Raw genomic sequence first — 19,351 nt, 5'->3', positions numbered from 1 at the left:
GTGTTGGGAGAGCAAGACAAACGAGCGGTTGAGTTGGCCCCCTATGGGCTCACTATGGGGCAATTTTTGCGACAATGCTCGTAATGTTTGTTTGGATACATAGTAATAGTAATTGGTTTTAAGAGAACCTGAATTGATATGATCTTTTGGAAAACTGTTTTGAGAATAAATCTATCAGGAACATGTTTATAGAAAAATCTTACTTGGAGTCGCAAAATTTAGACTTGTTGTATATAACCATGATAGGTTGTATAACTTGACTTTTGAGTTTATAGGAACAAGTACCAAATATTGTGGAGTTAATTAGATAAAACCAAACAAGGTGTGAGTTCATTATGCTGGTAAGCAAAGAATAAACTCTAGCAAAACTAGTTTCCTAAATATTCATTATCCAAACAACCCCGAAACTCCGGTGATTTGTATGAATAGTTATCCTTAAGCCAAACTTTGTAGATTATGATCTGCAGAGCAATTGTAATTCTAATGAGCTCCGTTTTTGGTCCCTTCTAGTCAGAGTCATCCAAACACTCAAGTGCACTTCTTAGCATTTGGTTCTTTTTATCGATTTTACGGCTGAAATACATGTCGGTGCTTTCTCTTTCTGTTTTGTAAGTTGAACTTCTTTGCTAAGTGAGTTGGAGCGAAACCCATAGCATTGTACCAGAAATTATATTGAAAAATAAAGGACGTTGCTAGGTAGCGGCGCCGCACCAGAGGCTTCCCGTGCGGCGCCCGCTAATAGTAACGCTAATGCATGTACTGTTGGCTAATCCTCCTTCCACATCGCATAATGAGCTGCATGTTGGGCTAATCAAGTTGGAGCACACACAAAGCATCTTGTCCGATGGCCCACCACACTTGTATTCTGACATATGTATTTCTATGGTGACGCTAATTTTTTCCTCACTTCATCATGCATGCATGCATCAAGATTCTCTTTAGTATTTGAAATTTAAAAAGTTTTATCTACAAAACCATTAATTCGATCGATGAACCGTTTTCACAGTTGATTTTCTCGCGACGAGCTCTTTAAAACTAGATCTCGTATCGATATGTTTTGACAATTTTTTTCACGTCCGTACTTGCCACATTGTTTAACCCACTTGCCATATTATTAATCATTTACTTGCCTGAGAGAAATAACTTAATTACCATATTTCAATGTTGTTTGGTACAATGCTTGTTGGTGTTTCTAAATCCAGTTGCCACAAAAAAATTGTGCTTGTCATCTTTAGTGCTACCTAGTTGTCATGTAGTCTTATAAAGCTTGCTAATGCTTATAAATCCACTTGCCACAATCTTTTTTATGTGCTTGTCATTTTTAATGTTACCTAGTTGTCACATTGTCATATAAAGCTTTTCATTGCTTATAAAATCCACTTGTCACAACCGCTTTGTTGTAGTTGTCATTTTAATATGTACAATGCAATCAACATTATTCTATAAATAGAAGATGTGTGCTAGTTGCAAAAGCACAACAAGCTTCTGTGCAAAAAAGCATCACTATCACCGAACACTTTAGCGAAAATAGTTACAAGATGTACTATTGCAAAGCATTATAGTGTACCAACAGCACATGCTCGTTGAGCACTTATAATGCAAAGTACTGTACCGTACTGTAGAACTGTACCACTATGACGTACTATAACACTGTAGTAACAAGCACTTGTACTGTAGCGCACTGTAGCACATCATCACTACGACGTACTATACCACTGTAGCGGGATAGCGACGGAAGCGGGAATCCTGCCACGAGCCCCGCCGCACGGGAACACAGGTGTGCACACGCTTTAGATTAGATTTTCTCAAAATAAATAAAAGAAAATTGATGAGAGTTAGCTAGATAAAACCAGAATTGAATTTTAAATATCCGTTATCCCAAGAAACCTCGTAACTTTGGTGAATTCATATGATTGGTTGTCGATTAAACAAAATTTTATACAATGAAGTTACAAGATTTCTTGATTTCTTTTTTTATTCTCAGACAGAGTCGCCTCGACATGCGCCTTTTTTATATATATAGACTGCACGTGGTTCTCTTTTATCTATGGTTGAATATATAATGTTTTGGTTCTCTTTTATCTATGGTTGAATGTATAATGTTTTGGTTCTCTTTTATCAAAGGTTGAATATATATCTTTTGGTTGATGCAAAAACGTAAAATAATTTTGACCGGAGTGGGATTTGAACCCACGCCCTTTCGGACCAGAGCCTTAATCTGGCGCCTTAGACCAACTCGGCCATCCGATCAACTTTGTTTCAATTCCATTTCCAGTTTATATATCCGCAGGTACTTCTTCTTACGGGGGTGTTTGAGTACTCTTTAATCAACATGAATGTTTGGTTGATGCAAAAAACATAAAAAATGAGTATGACCGGAGTGGGATTTGAACCCACGCCCTTTCGGACCAGAGCCTTAATCTGGCGCCTTAGACCAACTCGGCCATCCGATCATCTGTGTTTCGATTCCATTTCGAGTTTATATATCCTGCGACACTTCTTCATACGGGAGTGTTTGGGCACTCTTGGATCAACATGATCCGTCGTCTCGTCTGGGTGCAACCAATGAAAAAGGGCGTGCCATTTGGTCCCTCGTCTCGTCCCTATAGGTCCTTGAGATGACCCTGGAGTTGGCTAACCGAATTAACTGCTCTCGCCCACCTCTGATTCGGTCCCAGAGAGAGATGTCCATGAAGCAGACTGCTTTCGCTTTCTTTCTAATCACTGTTGGTGGCGTCAGTGGTTCTTGGTTGGTGGTCTAACTTGGTCATTGTTCTTCCCCGTCATCTGCTACAGCCAACAAACTTCACCGATCGCTCTGTCCACAAGCCTAACCAAGCTAGGTTTTGATGCCAAGCTGAGGATGGCTACGATCATGCAACGGCAGCAGCAGAGTGCGAGGATCGTCCCGTCACCTTCCAGGTTACTTAGGTTAGGTCACACAAAGCGCAGCCACTCAAACCAAACCGTGCTGGGCGACGTCAACAGCCGATTCCCCGTCCATCAATTCGGTTATTAAGCAACCAACCTGAACTCGCTGACGAAGCAGAGAGAACTAAACAACATGCCACACGTCCACGTTGCTGTTAAACTCTATGTATGTCTTTCACACACACACACAAAAAAAAAACTCTATGTATGTCGGCCAGCAGAGACAGTTACAGGTGTGCATACTAGCATGTCGCCCTCGGCGTAATTCTTGATCCACTGTATCTCATCTCATGAGCCACGTTACCTCAGTTGGATGCGACGAGAAGCCGTCCGTCTGAAGACGAAAACAGCCCACGAAAACGACGAGGTTATGGGCGCAGCGTAATGTAACGTACTAATTGGACGGGTTTGGCCACCTGGTCAGCATGGCAAATTATTCGCCTAACCGGATAGCACTGGACGCTAGACACTTGGGCAGAAGAGGCGAGGATACGTTCCCCAGAAAAAAAGGCGAAGATAAAAAAAAATGCTGAAAAGGAAGAAAAGCGATGTTCAGGAAGGATACTGGTTAATTATGCTTCATCATGACACGGACGCATGGTGCAATCACGGTGAGAACAACGTGCACCCACTTTTAAGGAAAAAGTCAGAGCAAACAAATGGTTTCATGTGGAATTCTTACTTACAAAAAACTCACTACTAAATTTGGCTGCATCGAAATTTAGTGCCTGTTTCCGAAGCATCTTTGGATCCCTTTGGGCCTCTTTTCAAGGAGAACAGCATGGAACTGGGAGTTTACTGTGGCCATGCTGAAACCGTCTAAAGAAAATGAAGGAGTGCAGAGCACTCTGCACACGCATGCGAGCGCCTGTATCTGGTGTGGTTGATTGCCAATCAGCAAAAGCGACCGCGCACGGACGGCAACGTTCCGGCATGGGAGCCACGACGCACAACCACCACAAAAGAAGTGACCGCAACATCTTCCACTCACCTCCTCAACGTGTCATTGCGCATACATAAACTTTTTTCCCCGCAAGGACACGCACGCATCAGCTCAAGTGGCAGTCTTCCTGATACAGCACTAGTATAAAACTTCTGAACGAAACTTGGCCCCAAATCTTCTTTTGTAACTGTGCGTTTTTGGTATGCGGATACAAGAGTTCCTTCTTGTTTTCAGCATTTCACTTACTCGAAACAATATATACGTGCACAACAAATCTCATCTCACTGGAAAGAAGGCAAAAGCTGTACAAAGACGTTGCAAACATCTTTTCCTTTTTTTGACCAACGATATGGATGGCCCGCCTCACTCTTTTTTTCTCCAATCACCTGTTGTCATGTCATCATGTAAACAAAATCAGTCCGTAATTGACTGTATATGTAGCATTGCTGATATTTTCGTTCACTCGTTGTATCAAGCCGATACAACCGGCCTGCGCAAAAATCTTGCCTCGGCCCCAAGCCCCCAAAATGAGCGCTACAGAAGATGACACGACCAGTGAGAGAATAATTAGTTTTTGCCATTTCCGAGGGGTTTCTCAGCGTGCGATGTGCACTTCTTTAAAGCCCTTCCCCTCCTCCCTGATTCCAGCTTGCTGACAAATACACAATCCACTGGGGAAAAAAAGGACATGTCAGCACCGAGAAAAAAGAAAAAGAATATACCAAATAAACAAAAGCAGGGGGCGCAAAAGAGACCTTTTTCGGAGCATAAGTTATTGGGCGTTGCAGCGAGCCTGCAGAGTGCAGACGAGCTACTGCTGCCATGACCAACGCAGCAGCCACGACCACGACCACGGCCACGGCCACGGCCACGGCCAAGATGAGGGGGAGAGGAGCTGCGGCCATTGGAGCGCTGCTGCTCTTCTTGGCCACTGCCTCCATGGGGGCTCACGCCAACACCGACTCCAACGATGGTAAGCCAGTGAGATTATTACTTCATATAGCCATTTTTATTTGTTCTTTTTGTTTGATTTTATACTTCGGAAAACCAAGAAACAATGCATTTCTTAGCTTGGCTGAGTAGCAACGGATGGGGAAAATCTGTGTTCTTGGTTCCTTCCCCCCCTTGCTTTGGTGGTTCACTTCAGCTGTAGACAGGCCGCTTTTGATGCCCATTCCTGGATTCCTGAAATGTTAGGTTTAGATGAGAGCAGGAAACAGTTGCGCTGCTGATGATTCATGGAACCCAACAGTCTCATTCGACCCTTCCTTGCTTTTATAATTTTGGTCAATTTGGAGCTCTACTTTGTTCATCGGCATCCCATAAACATTTTCCTTGGTAGGTGTGTCATTTAACCAAGCCGGGAAAAGATGTTTCTGTAGCTCTTCGTCCCTTCCTGCTGCTGCTCTTTGGTCCTTTCGTGGTGGGGATTCTAGGGCTATTGAAGTTTGGGATGATCAGATAGCAGAGTTTTCAGAAGTTCTATTTTTCCTAAGGTTATAGTAATATTTTCCTAGCAGTGATGCTAAATTTGTGACAAGTTCTCGATTTATCCCCCCTCACCCTTTCTTCGTTGTTCTTGATGTACTCATGACGCATTTGATGGGAACTGCTTGGTTTTATGCACCCAGATGTCAGACTTCAGCAGGGAGTCTGTGAAAAATTCAGATCATTTCTTCTTTTATGCCTGGTTTTGTGCGAGGTTGCAGACAGCTGCTCGTCCGAAAAATATATTTGTGTGATTGCCAAGAAAACCCAGTCCTTGATTCTATTAATATTTCATTTGGTTCCATAATCAAATTAACTTTGATGGGCATTTGGTCACAGAATAACGGGGATACCTTATTAGAGACAACTAGTTATTTGCAAAGTCAACTTCGAAATTGTCGATGGTCATGTAACTCTGTCTTTAATTTTTTCTAACCATCGGATCTGAAAAATTATTTACAGATATTATTTTTTATAAAAAGAAAGAATGGTAAAGTAACTGGTTCCATCAAAATTTTGTATTGGTCCCACGGTTACGTGTAATTTCCCGTAATTTCATTTTCGTCATTCCTCGTAACTCCTATTTTTTCACCATCGGATTAGTGTGGATGGACGGCATGTAAACTCCCCAATCACCGTAACACTTGTAATATAGAATTATTGTTGTTTACAAAATCTTTAATGACCAATTCCAACACGCTGGAATGAACTGAATCATACAGTACATAACATCATTATCCTCCACACTGTTACAAACATTAGCAAGACACGTCTGGTATTATTTTGTAACCGTACTATATAAAATTAATAATTGTTTACAAAATCTTTAATGGCCAATTCCAACACTCAGGAATGAATTGAATCATACATAACATCACTACCCTTCACACTGTTACAACATTAGCGATGGAATGAGTAACCACATTTGCAATCCCATTAGACGAGTTAAGTATTTGCTACTCCCTCCGTCTTGGTATATAGGGTTTGCACGTAGTTTTAGGTCATCGATTTGACTAACTAAATATGAGTTATATGTCACCAAAAGTATATCATTGGATTCTTAAGCGGATGTACTTTCTAAACATATATTTTTCATCAAATATAATACATATTTACCTAGTTAAATTATCAACCTAGAACGACACACATGTCTTATAAACCAAGACAGAGGAAGTACATATGAACTAAACAATAATTTCGTTTTGCATTTTTTGTGTTGAAAAATATTTTCATTGGGAAGACAAGTAAGAACAAAACACAATTACAGTCATTTACCTGAAATGTCGATCAACCTGTATTACTGATTCTCCCAAAAATTGTGTATTCTTATGCAGTGACAGCCCTCAATGTCTTACTTGTCTTCGTTTACAAAATAATGGGGATACCTTATTAGACATGACTAGTTATTTGCAAAGTCAACTTCGAAACTGTCTAATTAATCATTGTTTACAAAATCTTTAATAACCAATTCCAACTTGTTATAGAATGAACTGAATCATACGGAACATCACTATCCTTCACAGTATTACAACATTAGTGATGGAATGAGTAGCCATATTCCCAATCCCATAAGACGAGTTAACTATTGTTTCTGGGTGTAGAAGGAAATGAAAGGGAATATTGGTACATATGAACTAAGAAAATCCTTTTTTGTGTGTTTAAAAATACTTACGTTGGGAAGAAAAAAGTAAGAACAAAACATAGTTATAGTCATTTACGTGAAATACTACCAATCAACCAGTATTATTGATTCTCTCAAATTTTGCGTATGCTTATGCAGTGACAGCCCTCAATGTTTTCTATACAACAATGAACTACCCACCCCAGCTGAAAAACTGGGTGTCACAAAATGGAGATCCCTGCGGGCAGTCGTGGCAGGGGATCACTTGCTCAGGTTCCAGAGTGACAACAATGTGAGCTGAGACTCAGATGTGGTATTTTCGCAAGCCACGGCAACTTATCCTTCTTATCTGATATTACTTTCCTAATACTTGACAGAAACTTACCGGGCATGAGTCTTAACGGGACATTGGGCTACAATATGAACCTACTGACTGCACTAGTTCAGCTGTTAGTCAGATCTCTCTCATCCCAAGTCAATGCTCTCTCACCATAAACAAGTTTTGATCTAGTTTAGTTCTGTGCAGTGATATGAGCAATAATAATCTTGGAGGCAGTGACATTCCCTATAATCTTCCTCCAAATCTTGTGAAATTGTAAGTAGTACTTCTATGTGCAACTCAAGCTTCTCTTATCTATATGCAGAATAATCTTTTAGTTCTCACAAAGAACTTGATCTGCAGAAATCTTGCTGGAAATCACTTCACTGGGACCACACCATACTCTATTTCCCAAATGGTCGCACTTAAGGATTTGTAAGTTACTTATCTCCTATAAGTTGATGTATCCGCTGACTTTCTTTGTGATTTTTTTTCTGGTATGATCTGACCAAATTATTTTAATGTCTCCGTTGCAGGAATCTTGCTCATAATCAGCTCTCAACCATCAGTGACATGTTTAACCAGCTCACCAACCTAACAACAATGTGAGTGATTTTCTGTTTGAGCAGTAAGCTGTCAAGCTAGTAGAGAAACTGAACCATTAATTCATTTCACTCAGGGATATCTCATTCAACACATTTTCTGGTAATATTCCACAAAGCTTCAACTCTATAACAAGTTTGAAAACACTGTGAGTACATTGTTTTTGTATGTTTCTGCATCAATTTGTTTCATCAACAAGAATAAAGTCTATATATTGATTACAAAAGTAATATCTCCTCTTGCCAGTTATCTGCAGAACAACCAATTCAGTGGCACGATAGATGTCCTTGCCAATCTTCCTCTCGCTGACTTGTGAGTTTATATACCCACAACCTGTTCTAATTCACGGTTTAATCATCTTATAAATGCAACATTCGATCATCGTTGCAGAAATGTCGCGAACAACCAATTCACCGGCTGGGTCCCTGATAAGCTAAAGAAAATAAGGAATTTACAGTGAGTATTTTTACTACAACTGCCCTTGTTTGGCTGTTACAAGCATATAGAATGGAATCACAGTTAGTCCTCTACTCCTTTCGTAGGACAACTGGAAACTCATTTAGCAATGGCCCCGCACCACCACCTCCACCAAGTACAACTCCAACGACAACTCCAACACCTCAACGCCCTGCTCTTCCAAGTAGTAATGGCAACAATGGCCCATCCGACAGTGGAAGCAAACACTCCAAACTACAAGGTGGTGCAATAGCAGGAATTGTTATATGTTTGCTGGTTGTTGTTGTGATGGTCGCATTCTTTGTGATCAAGAGGGAATCTTGGAAATTGTCACGAGGAAGAGACCCCGAACAGAAAGAACCTCTCAGTCCCCTTGCTTCAGGATTTAAACGTAAGCGACATTGCCTCTGAGTTCTACATTTTCATCTTACTACAGTTCTCTAGCCCAGGAATACTTCTTTACACATAATTTCCATTTTGTAAGAATGGGTAAATTGTACGTGCTGCTCTTCTCACTTAAAGTCAAAACTCTATTTTTCAGAGATGAAGTCCATCAAGATCATCTCAACAACTGGCAAGGATCAATTTCAAAAGACTGTTTCAATGAGCTTAAAACCTCCAACGAAAATTGACTTGCACAAGTCCTTCGATGAAAATGATCTCACAACCAAGTCTGTCACAAGGAAGATAAGTTTGTCTTCCATCAAAATACCTGCATACACAGTTGCAGATCTGCAGATAGCAACAGGAAGCTTCAGTGCTGACCATTTCATCAGTGAGGGATCATTTGGACGTGTTTTCAGAGCACAATTCAATGATCAGAAGGTGCTTGTCCAATTACTTGATATCCATTATTTCCCGGATTAAACATATCATTCATACCATCGTACTTCCTTCGTTCCTAAATAGTATAAGTCTTTTAGAGAGTTCACTAGCAGGCTACATACGGAGTAAAATGAGTGAATCTATACTCTAAAGTATGTCTATATACATCCGTATGTAGTCCCTTAGTGGAACCTCTTAAAAGACTTATATTTAGGAACGGAGGAAGTACATATCATTCATATCTTGCCTCTACAGTACAGGATTTTATCTGTCATAAATATTTTTCATCAAATTACACCTGCTTCAAAATGTGTCCATGTAATAGCATGAAAGTTTGTTGTATGCATGGGAATACCCAATCTATGCTTGTATCATTGCAAAATGCCGTTGTCTAATTTTATGGTGCTAATTGGGTTCAACAATCTCATTTCATTAACCATGGCTTGATGTTGAATTTCTAAAAGATAGTACGGTTGAATAAAGTCCCCTTGCTACTATTGCATTCTCATCATCTTCCGGTTTTTTTCAGGTCCTGGCTGTAAAAAAAATCAACTTTTCTGCATTCCCAGGCTATCCTTCTGATTTGTTCATTGAGTTGGTTGCAAATATTTCAAGGCTAAATCATCCAAACCTTGCTGAGCTAGTTGGCTATTGTTCAGAGCATGGGCAGTGCTTGTTGGTATATGAATTCTATCAAAATGGTTCTCTGTGTGACTTACTTAACCTAGTGGATGATCAAAGCAAACCACTGTCCTGGAATGACCGTGTAAAGATTGCTCTTGGATCTGCAAGGGCATTAGAGTAAGTGAAACAGGCCTGTCAATCCTTCGTGTTAATCTAGAAATAAAATTCATGTCAGTAACAATCATGTGAATTCTGCAGATACCTACATGAAACATGTTCGCCATCTGTGGTCCACAAGAATTTTAAGTCATCAAACGTTTTACTGGATAGTGAGCTGAACCCCCACCTTTCAGATTCTGGGTATGGAGATCTTATTCCAAACCAGGAATTCCAGGTAATGTCATGCACGATATCCTCAGTCTTCCTGACAACCTGCAGGAATATCACATGATTTAAGATTAACATCATCAAAGGAAAATGCTGGAATTATTTGTCATTTTGCAGCCGAAAATGCTGCATATTACTATTTCATTTATGCTATTGTATCCAAAATTAAATATTCAAATAGCATGACGTCAATTTAATCAAGGATAATTTTAGTGGATCAAGCATGAGTTGCTGTTCAAGTATAACATAATAAAGTTAGGTAGGATCGTATAACTATTACTTGTTGTTAGTTGGATGCAAGGCTAGATAGTATCGGATCAAACAAGTGAGATGATACTGAGTTTGGTGTTCTGCACATTTCACAATGCAAATGCTAATGACCATAATTTAGGAGGAAACATTTATATCAACAATTACTTACTTGCGTAACATCAATTCCAGGAATCAGAAGAAAACTCAGGATATAGGGCACCTGAGGTAGCCATGTCTGGCCAATACTCACTGAAGAGCGATGTATATAGCTTCGGAGTCGTCATGTTAGAGCTCCTCACTGGCCGCAAACCATTTGACAGGTACGCACCACAATCAAATGCTACTGCACCATTCATCATCTGCTCCTGAAATTGTTTCTGAACTCCCCCAGGAATATTCGCAACTCCCTGCAAACTGTAATAAGAACATGTAGTCCTCTGAAGTGTACTGAACTTCCAGTTACTGTCTGAAATGAACCGCTGCAGGTCCCGGCCACGATCCGAGCAGTCGCTGGTCCGATGGGCCGCCCCGCAGCTGCACGACATCGACGCGCTGGACCAGATGGTGGATCCGGCGCTCCAGGGGCTGTACCATTCCAAGTCCCTGTCTCGCTTCGCCGACGCGATAGCCCTTTGCGTTCAGGTGCATGCCATAGCCTCCTCTTGCAGTTCCCCTGTTTCTCTGACTGTTTTTTTTTTTTGCCACACTCTTAACGCTTATCTTGAAACCTGAACAGGCCGAGCCGGAGTTCCGGCCGCCGATGTCCGAGGTCGTGCAGTCGCTGGTCCGGCTCGTGCAGCGGGCGAACATGACCAGGATGTCCAGCTGCGAGAGCTACGCGAGGCGCGACGGCGAATCCGGTGACTACGCGGTATAAGGGTTGCTGCGCTGTTTGTATATACGCCTGAAAGTATCCAGAGAGCTTTTGGCGAGCAGTAGCAGCTGTACAAATTTACAGTTTTGTTGCCGAGCCTTAGGGTCATTCTTGTTCAAATCCGTGCCAGCGACAGAAGTAGACGCCTTCCGATGTAGGCTGTAGCTGTGTTCGATCCTTATTTCAAAGGAAATCGATTGTGTGATCGAGACAGCGACAGTAATTGCCCACTGGATTGCTGTGTTTTTTTACCATTCCAACGGCCACAATTTACAGATTTTTAGCGCCTTGATCAACGGTACTCACCACGCGCCACGAAGGGCGGATGCCCTGCGCACGCGCCGCCGGCCGTCGCACGCCGGTACGCGCCTTCCCGCCCCGCCCGTTTCGCCATGATCTGCTCCTTTTTTTTTGAGAGAGAGAATTTCGCCATGATCTGCTCCTTTTTTTGAGAGAGAGAGAATTCGCCATGATCTGCTGCCTGCGGGCGCACGCTCCTCGAATCGAAGAAGAGGCGCCGATCGTTTCTGTAGGCGCGCCTCGGTCGGCGGTCGCTCCTTGAAATGGGCTTTTTGGGCCGTGGCTCACACATAACGAGCCCAGCCATCGCTCCCGGTAGGTAGCCGATGATTGCCCTTGAATCTCGATAGCATGGAGAGATGGGCATAAACAAACCCGAACCCAGCGCAGCCGCCGCCACACCATCCCCCTCCCTCCTCCCCCCCTGCCGGGCGACCGACGGTACCGCCAACCTCCTTCGCCCGCCGGCCGCCGCCACACCATCCCCCTCCCTCCTCCCCCCCTGCCGGGCGACCGACGGTACCGCCAACCTCCTTCGCCCGCCGGCCGCCGCCCAGCTCAGAGCGGTGAGGCCCTCGCCCTCATCTCAGGGTACGGTACGCGCGTGTCTCTCTCTCTCTCTCTCTCTCTCTCTCTCTCTCTCTCTCTCTCTCTTCTCTTCGACCTCCGTCACGCCGCAGATTCCGCTGTAGCTAAGCTGACCGCGGGGGAGCAGATTCACTCCGCAGGGCATCGACCGCGGGGGTCCCTCCGCACGGCAGGGAAGAACAGCAGATGCGCAGAGAGCTGAAGCAGCAGATGCTCCAACATGCTCCATGCTAAGGAGACACTGAGGAAGATGTACTCAGTCGCCAAGACCTACTACTGCGGGGGGCTAGCGGCCCCCAATCCTTTTCCAGGTAGCGATCCCTTCCGAGCTCGAACCTCTTCCAGTTCAAAGATAGTAGTTCTAACTCGTCCCCTCTTCAATGTACCAGCAGCGTTGGATCTCAGGCATTCCCTCAGCTCCTCAAGGACAGCGCCGGGGTACGCTAACCCATGCAGGGCCCGCTCGTACACGCGAAGTGCGCTCGCGGGAGGTCCCGCAGCCGGCCAAGAGATTGTGATTGCTCTGGGAAGCAATGTGGGGGATAGGATCAGTTCGTTCGACAGGGCGCTGCGGCTGATGAAAGACTCGGGCATAAAGATCACCAGGCACGCCTGTCTGTACGAGACCGCCCCTAAGTATGTGACGGACCAGCCGCGGTTCCTCAACTCCGCTGTTCGGGGCACCACCAAGCTGGGGCCTCATGATCTGCTCAAGAAGCTCAAGGAGATCGAGAGGGATATAGGGCGGACCGCGGGGATAAGGTACGGCCCGAGGCCGATCGATCTGGACATTCTCCTGTATGGCGACTCCCAGATCAATACCGAGACTCTGACCGTGCCACATGAGCGCATCCATGAGAGACAATTCGTTTTAGCACCTCTTGTTGACCTTCTAGGGTCCTCGGCTGACGATCATATTGAGAAAAGCTGGCACTCCCTCTCGAAGTGCAGCGGTGGGTTCTTTGATGTGTGGAACGAGCTTGGTGGTGAATCTTTAATTGGGACACAAGGTATCAAGAGGGTTATGGCTGTTGGGAATCGTCTGTTGGATTGGAGTGAGAGGACCCTTATCATGGGGGTGCTTAACTTGACGCCAGACAGCTTTAGTGATGGAGGTAAGTTTCAAGAAGTGGAGGCTGCCATTGCTCAGGTTAAGCTGTTGATATCAGAAGGTGCAGACATAATTGATATTGGTGCTCAATCCACCAGGCCCTCTGCAACAAGACTATCTGCGAACGAAGAACTTGAGAGGCTGGTCCCTGTTCTGGATGCAGTCACCAAAATCCCTGAGATGCAAGGGAAGCTGCTCTCAGTAGACACATTCTACGGGCAAGTCGCTGCTGAAGCTGTAAAAAGAGGAGCCACCATGGTTAATGATGTGTCTGGTGGACAGCTTGACCCAAGTATTCTTGAAGTTGTAGCTGAACTTGGAGTTCCATATGTTACCATGCACATGAGAGGTGATCCATCAACTATGCAGAGTCCACAGAATTTACAGTATGATGATGTCTGCAAAGAAGTTGCTTCTGAGTTATACGCACGGTTAAGAGAAGCAGAGCTGTCTGGAATTCCTCTGTGGAGGATAGTTCTTGATCCTGGCATTGGGTTCTCCAAGGAACCCAAACATAATCTTGAAATACTCAACGGCTTGAGGTCCATTAGAAAAGAGATGGGTAAAGTGAGTTTAGCTGCTTCACATGTGCCCATATTACTTGGGCTCTCGAGAAAAAGTTTCTTAGGTGAAATATGCAATCGTGCCGATCCAGTTGAGAGAGATGCCGCTACTGTTGCTGGTAATGCAATAGGGATTATGAATGGTGCTAACATATTAAGGGTTCATAATGTTGGATATAGCGTGGATGGTGCACAGATCGCTGATGCATTGCGCATGGCCAAACCAAAAAGTATACCGCCAGCAGAGAATTGAGACTATTCTCCAGTTTTGTACAAGAAAATGGTGGTATTGACTTGTAGAGTACTCCCTCTGTCCCACAAGACGTTTTGTGACATTGAGTAATTGCTAACACACCATTGGTGTATCATCACTTGAGGCAATAAAAGCATGTGTATAACTGTTGGAGTAAACCAAAGATGTACATTGTTTCTTGTGATGGCTCCTTCCTAGAATCTTCAAGGAAGTAAAAGGTAAACTCAACTTAGATCATCCGGAGAGTAACAAAGGAAAACAAGTTGCAAGGGTTGCTAGTAAGTTTCCGATAAAATTAATGCATCTTAGATAGGTTTCTGGCATAATTTCTTATGCAACACTCTTATAATTTATTTTAATTCGATAAATTCCAAAGGATTTTGACATTTTTCGAATTTCAAGTCCATTTTGCACTTGTTCACATATGTTATGTAAATTTTATTCCAGCTTGCCTTTCCATACTTCTCTTCGCGACTCCTTATTTGTGTTTTGATGTCGTCGTACCAAATGGGGAAACTCCTGTTTTTCTGATAGTTTTTAATATTGATACTTTTGGAGTATACTTTACTTGTAATTGTTTACTTAAAGAGCATTGTTTGTTGCTGCAGAGTTGGCGGTCTCTCATTCAGTTTTCTGGGTTTTATTAAACTTCTTGTGACTCCTTATGTGTGTTTTGATCTTGTTGTATCCAGTGAAGAAACTTATGCATTGCAAGTGCCGTATGACATTACTAGGCCTCAAGGCTTGGTCCATGATCTAACCAGTTTTCTGAGGGTTTTATTGTCTACTCCCTCCGTCCGGGTTTATTGGGCCCTTGGGCGCTGGGAGCGTGTCCGCTCTTATTAGGCCCCGCTCGATCCAGCTGCCAAAAGGTAGAAAAACGTTTCGTTGCTTTCTCGATCTTCCCGGCTGCCTTTCGTTTTCCCAGGCGTAGTAAATGTCCATCCGTTGCATGCAGCTATAGATACTCGTATGAGTCCTTCATCAATTGGGGGCATGCATGCGCCATGCAGTGTTCCAGCTTGCCAAAAAGTAGCACAGCGCGCCTGAGCTGAGCATGGATTGCATGCGGGTCAAGGGAAATTTACATTAGCAATAAATCATGCATGGGAAATCAAAGAAGTAGGCGCTTATTCTAAGACATTAATGATGGAGTCTTGGTACCTGTAATCTGGTTGGGGGGCCTAATAAACCCGGACGGAGGGAGTAGATGTGCGGCCTCTGTAATGTACAATGTTTGGAATTCTCCACTTGCGAGCATCACTGTTGCTACAGAGTACGTTGCCATCTCTAGCTTTTGGAGGGTTTTTATGAACTTCTCGTTCTGACTCATTATTTGTGTTTTTTTATCTTGTTGTACCTAATGATGAAACTCATGCATTGCAAGTGCCGTATGACATTACCAGGCTTCAAGGCTTGGTCTATGATCTAACCAGGTTTCTGAGGGTTTTGTCTAATTGTGAGACTTTTGCAATAAACTCTACTTGGAATTGTCTACTCAAGAGCATCATTTGTTGCTAAAGAGTTGATTTCGATCTCTAATGCAGATTTGGATTTTAAATTCGAACCAATTCCTACCGTTGTTTTGAAAGAATATAGCGGAGGCTTCTAAAAAGAAGTTCTGATTGGTTTATGACCCAATCAGGAAACTTATGCATTGCAAGTGCCGTATGACATTACTAGGCTTCAAGGCTTGGTCTATGATCTAACCAGTTTTCTGAGGGTTTTGTCTGATTGTGAGACTTTTGCAATAAGCTCTGCTTGGAATTGTCTACTCGAGAGCATCATTTGTTGCTACAGAGTTGATTTCCATCTCTAATGCAAATTTGGATTTTAATTCGAACCAATTCCTACCGTTGTTTTGAAAAAATATAGCGGAGGCTTCTAAAAAGAACTTCTGATTGACTTATGACCCAATGAGGAAACTTATGCATTGCAAGTGCCGTATGACATTACTAGGTTTCAAGGCTTGGTCTATGATCTAACCAGGTTTCTGAGGGTTTTGTCTGATTGTGCTACTTTTGCAATAAACTCTGCTTGGAATTGTCTACTCGAGAGCATCATTTGTTGCTACAGAGTTGATTTCCATCTCTAACGCAGATTTGGATTTTAAATTCAAACCAATTCCTACCGTTGTTTTGAAAAAATATAGCGGAGATTTCTAAAAAGAACTTCTGATTGGCTTATGACCAAATGAGGAAACTTATGCATTGCAACTGCCGTATGACATTACTAGGCTTCAAGGCTTGGTCTATGATCTTACCAGGTTTCTGAGGGTTTTGTCTGATCGTGAGACTTTTGCAATAAACTCTGCTTGGAATTGTCAACTCGAGAGCATCATTTGTTGCTACAGAGTTGATTTCCATCTCTAATGCAGATTTGGATTTTAAATTCGAACCAATTCCTACCGTTGTTTTGAAAGAATATAACGGGTGCTTCTAAAAAGAAGTTCTGTTTGGTTTATGACCCAATAAGGAAACTTATGCATTGCAAGTGCCGTATGACATTATTAAGCCTAAGGCTTGGTCTATGATCTAACCAGGTTTCTGAGGGTTTTGTCTGATTGTGAGACTTTTGCAATAAACTCTGCTTGGAATTGTCTACTCGAGAGCATCATTTGTTGCTACAGAGTTTATTTCCATCTCTAACGCAGATTTGGATTTTAAATTCGAACCAATTCCTACCGTTGTTTTGAAAAAATATAGCGGAGGCTTCTAAAATGGACTTCTGATTGGCTTATGACCCAATGTAGAAACTTATGCATTGCAAGTGCCGTATGACATTACTAGGCTTCAAGGCTTGGTCTATGATCTAACCAGGTTTCTGAGGGTTTTGTCTGACTGTGAGACTTTTGCAATAAACTCTGCTTGGAATTGTCTACTCGAGAGCATCATTTGTTGTTACAGAGTTGATTTCCATCTCTAATGCAGATTTGGATTTTAAATTCGAACCAATTCGTACCGTTGTTTTGAAAGAATATAGCGGGGGCTTCTAAGGCCCTGTTTGGAACCATAATAGATTATGATAATCTGGATTATGAACATAGATTATATAATCTGGTTTATAAAAATAATCCAGGTGGGTATGTTTGGAGGCCAGATTATATAAACTGTAAACCAGCTTTTAAATTGTACAATGACATGTTTGCCCTCTGTTTACAAGGAAAAATAGGAAAGTGGCGGTGGCACTGCGTAATTCTCTTGAAGTTTACAGGGTAACACGTCATTTGTAATCCATAATCTCATTTTAGCTGGGGTAGAGCAGATTATGAGATTATAATAATCTGGTCATCTAGTTTATAAAATCTACAATATAAACTGTCCTGTTTGGAAATACAATAGATTATAAATACAATAGATTATAAAAACCAGATTATATAATCTGGGTGGTTCCAAACAGGGCCTAAAAAGAAGTTCTGATTGGTTTATGACCCAATGAGGAAACTTATGCATTGCAAGTGCCGTATGACATTACTAAGCCTAAGGCTTGGTCTATGATCTAACCAGGTTTCTGAGGGTTTTATTGTGTAGACGCAAGACCTATTTACTGCTTTTTGCATGGAATTTTCTACTTGAAAGCATCATCTGTTTCTATACTTGATTTTTTCCACCTTGACAAATTTGAGTTTGAAATCTTAACTGCTTTCTAGTAAGTTAAAAGTTTACCCATGATTGTCTTCTTATGCATTTTTGTTCCTCCTATGCCACTGATGAAACCTTAAGAACTGCAAGTGCCAGATCATTGTACTTCCATAAAAAAATGGCTTGTCCATGATATCACTGTAGGTTTGGCGAGGACTTGTCTTTTTTATGCTATTTGACACTTGTTGGCATATTTTGTACAAATTTGTTGTGTAAATTGAAGCTAATCCAGCTTGCCATCAATCACTGTTCTACTCAATGAGGAAATTTATGCATGCAAGTGCCGTATGACATACTAGGCCTTAGGGTTTGGTCTGATCTAACCAGATTTTTGAGGGTTTTGTTATAGTCTAAATGCAAGTCCTTAATGTGCTTTTATTGGAGTTGTCTACTTGGGATCATCATTTGTTCCTACAGAATTGATTTCCACCTTTCGTACATACTTTCATTTTAAATCTGAAACACGCTTTCCCATTTAAAAGAATAGTCCATAGGTGTCTTCTTGTGCATGCCCGTTCCTGGCTTCCTGCTATGCTCACTGGGTGAAACCTTGAAAACTGCCAGTGTTGGATGGTTATACTGCCATACCCTTGTGTGTCTTGTGCCATTTTTATCCAGGTCCACTACTGAAGGCATAAGTAACTGCAAGTGTGCGATGATTATATTATGCTAAAGAATATCAACTTTGGTTTCTCTGGCTTTGTATTTTCTAATGAATATTGGACTACCCAAAACATCGCCTCCACATTCGGCTGCGACATCTCAACCTTTCCCCAAATTTACCTAGGCCTACACTCTCTCACACATGCGCCTACCATCCTCTGCCTTTGAACCCATCATACAGCGATTCCTGAAGTACTTATCAGGTTGGGCGGTTATATTACTATCTCGTGGCGCAAGGCTAACTCTAATCTCATCTACTCTCGATGCTCTTGCTACCCATTTCATGTCCATTTTTAGGCTACCAAAAAAATCATCAAAAGGCTTGACGCTATCCGACGGTCCTTCTTTTGGGGCGCGGACGAAACTTGCTCTGGAGCGAGGTGCCTCATAGCTTGGAAAAATGTCTGCACCCCAAAAGATGCAGGCAGCCTAGGCATAAAAAATTTAATTCTCCAGAACAATTGCCTTCTCATGAAATTTGCCTTCAAGCTACTCCAAAAACAAGACTTACCTTGGATCAACTGGTTCTTCCAACATTATTCTCTCGACTTTCAAAGCAAACCACACACACCCTCCTACCTTTGGAAAATAGTAAACAAACAGCTGCCAGCCCTTCGAAAAATCTCCTTCATCCTTACCAACAATCTTACCAACAACGGAACCTCCACCTTCTTTTGGCTTGACACCTGGCTCACTCAAACTCCACTCGCAGACACATACCCACACCTATTCTCCCACTCCACATCATCCTATATCCTGGTATCGCAAGTCATGCATAACGGTTTACTCGCTACTCTGCGAAATAGCCTAACAAATATTGCTTCTGTCGAACTAGCGTCTGTTTTGTCTTTGTTGCAGGATGTTGCCATGAACAACGCGCCCGACGACAGGTTCCTCACCCACGGCTCC

General features: G+C 42.5%; 1 protein-coding gene and 2 non-coding genes across 7 annotated transcripts; 1 reads left to right on the top strand and 2 right to left on the bottom strand.

The window, feature by feature from the left end:
• Window positions 1-2,169: 2,169 nt before the first annotated feature.
• Window positions 2,170-2,250, bottom strand: TRNAL-AAG. Its single transcript has one exon. It is a non-coding gene; the product is annotated as a tRNA-Leu (tRNA).
• A 122-nt stretch (window positions 2,251-2,372) lies between these two features.
• TRNAL-AAG lies at window positions 2,373-2,453 on the bottom strand. Its single transcript has one exon. It is a non-coding gene; the product is annotated as a tRNA-Leu (tRNA).
• A 2,026-nt stretch (window positions 2,454-4,479) lies between these two features.
• LOC123425284 (folate synthesis bifunctional protein, mitochondrial-like) lies at window positions 4,480-14,533 on the top strand. 5 transcript variants are annotated; one of them, XM_045108965.1, is made up of 17 exons: window positions 4,480-4,847; window positions 7,143-7,275; window positions 7,361-7,432; window positions 7,510-7,578; window positions 7,666-7,737; window positions 7,839-7,907; window positions 7,982-8,053; window positions 8,152-8,217; window positions 8,296-8,361; window positions 8,448-8,752; window positions 8,903-9,186; window positions 9,716-9,987; window positions 10,069-10,204; window positions 10,639-10,769; window positions 10,935-11,091; window positions 11,186-11,309; window positions 12,601-14,533. In XM_045108965.1, the coding sequence occupies exons 1-17, from the start codon at window positions 4,697-4,699 to the stop codon at window positions 14,136-14,138; spliced, it is 3,717 nt and encodes a 1,238-aa protein (XP_044964900.1). In that variant the 5' UTR covers window positions 4,480-4,696; the 3' UTR covers window positions 14,139-14,533. The 5 variants fall into 5 exon arrangements, with proteins under 5 accessions (XP_044964900.1, XP_044964899.1, XP_044964895.1 ...); XM_045108964.1 differs by lacking the exons at window positions 4,480-4,847; window positions 7,143-7,275; window positions 7,361-7,432; ... (11 more) ...; window positions 10,935-11,091; window positions 11,186-11,309 and adding exons at window positions 12,107-12,214; window positions 12,339-12,522 and having other exon boundaries at window positions 12,604-14,533; XM_045108960.1 differs by lacking the exons at window positions 4,480-4,847; window positions 7,143-7,275; window positions 7,361-7,432; ... (11 more) ...; window positions 10,935-11,091; window positions 11,186-11,309 and adding exons at window positions 12,107-12,214; window positions 12,339-12,522.
• The last annotated feature ends 4,818 nt before the right edge of the window (window positions 14,534-19,351 follow it).

This window comes from Hordeum vulgare, chromosome 2H (genome assembly GCF_904849725.1).
Source record: "Hordeum vulgare subsp. vulgare chromosome 2H, MorexV3_pseudomolecules_assembly, whole genome shotgun sequence".
Classification (NCBI taxonomy): Eukaryota; Viridiplantae; Streptophyta; class Magnoliopsida; order Poales; family Poaceae; genus Hordeum; species Hordeum vulgare.
The sequence above is the reverse complement of the archived record's forward strand: the minus strand, read 5'-3'. Positions and strand labels throughout refer to the sequence as shown.

Coding starts and splice junctions, on each gene's coding strand:
- LOC123425284 (XM_045108965.1), top strand. CDS start 4,697: ATGACCAACGCAGCAGCCACGACCACGACCACGGCCACGGCCACGGCC. Junction 7,433..7,509: donor CTGACTGCACTAGTTCAGCT/GTTAGTCAGATC, acceptor AGTTCTGTGCAG/TGATATGAGCAATAATAATC. Junction 8,753..8,902: donor CCTTGCTTCAGGATTTAAAC/GTAAGCGACATT, acceptor TCTATTTTTCAG/AGATGAAGTCCATCAAGATC.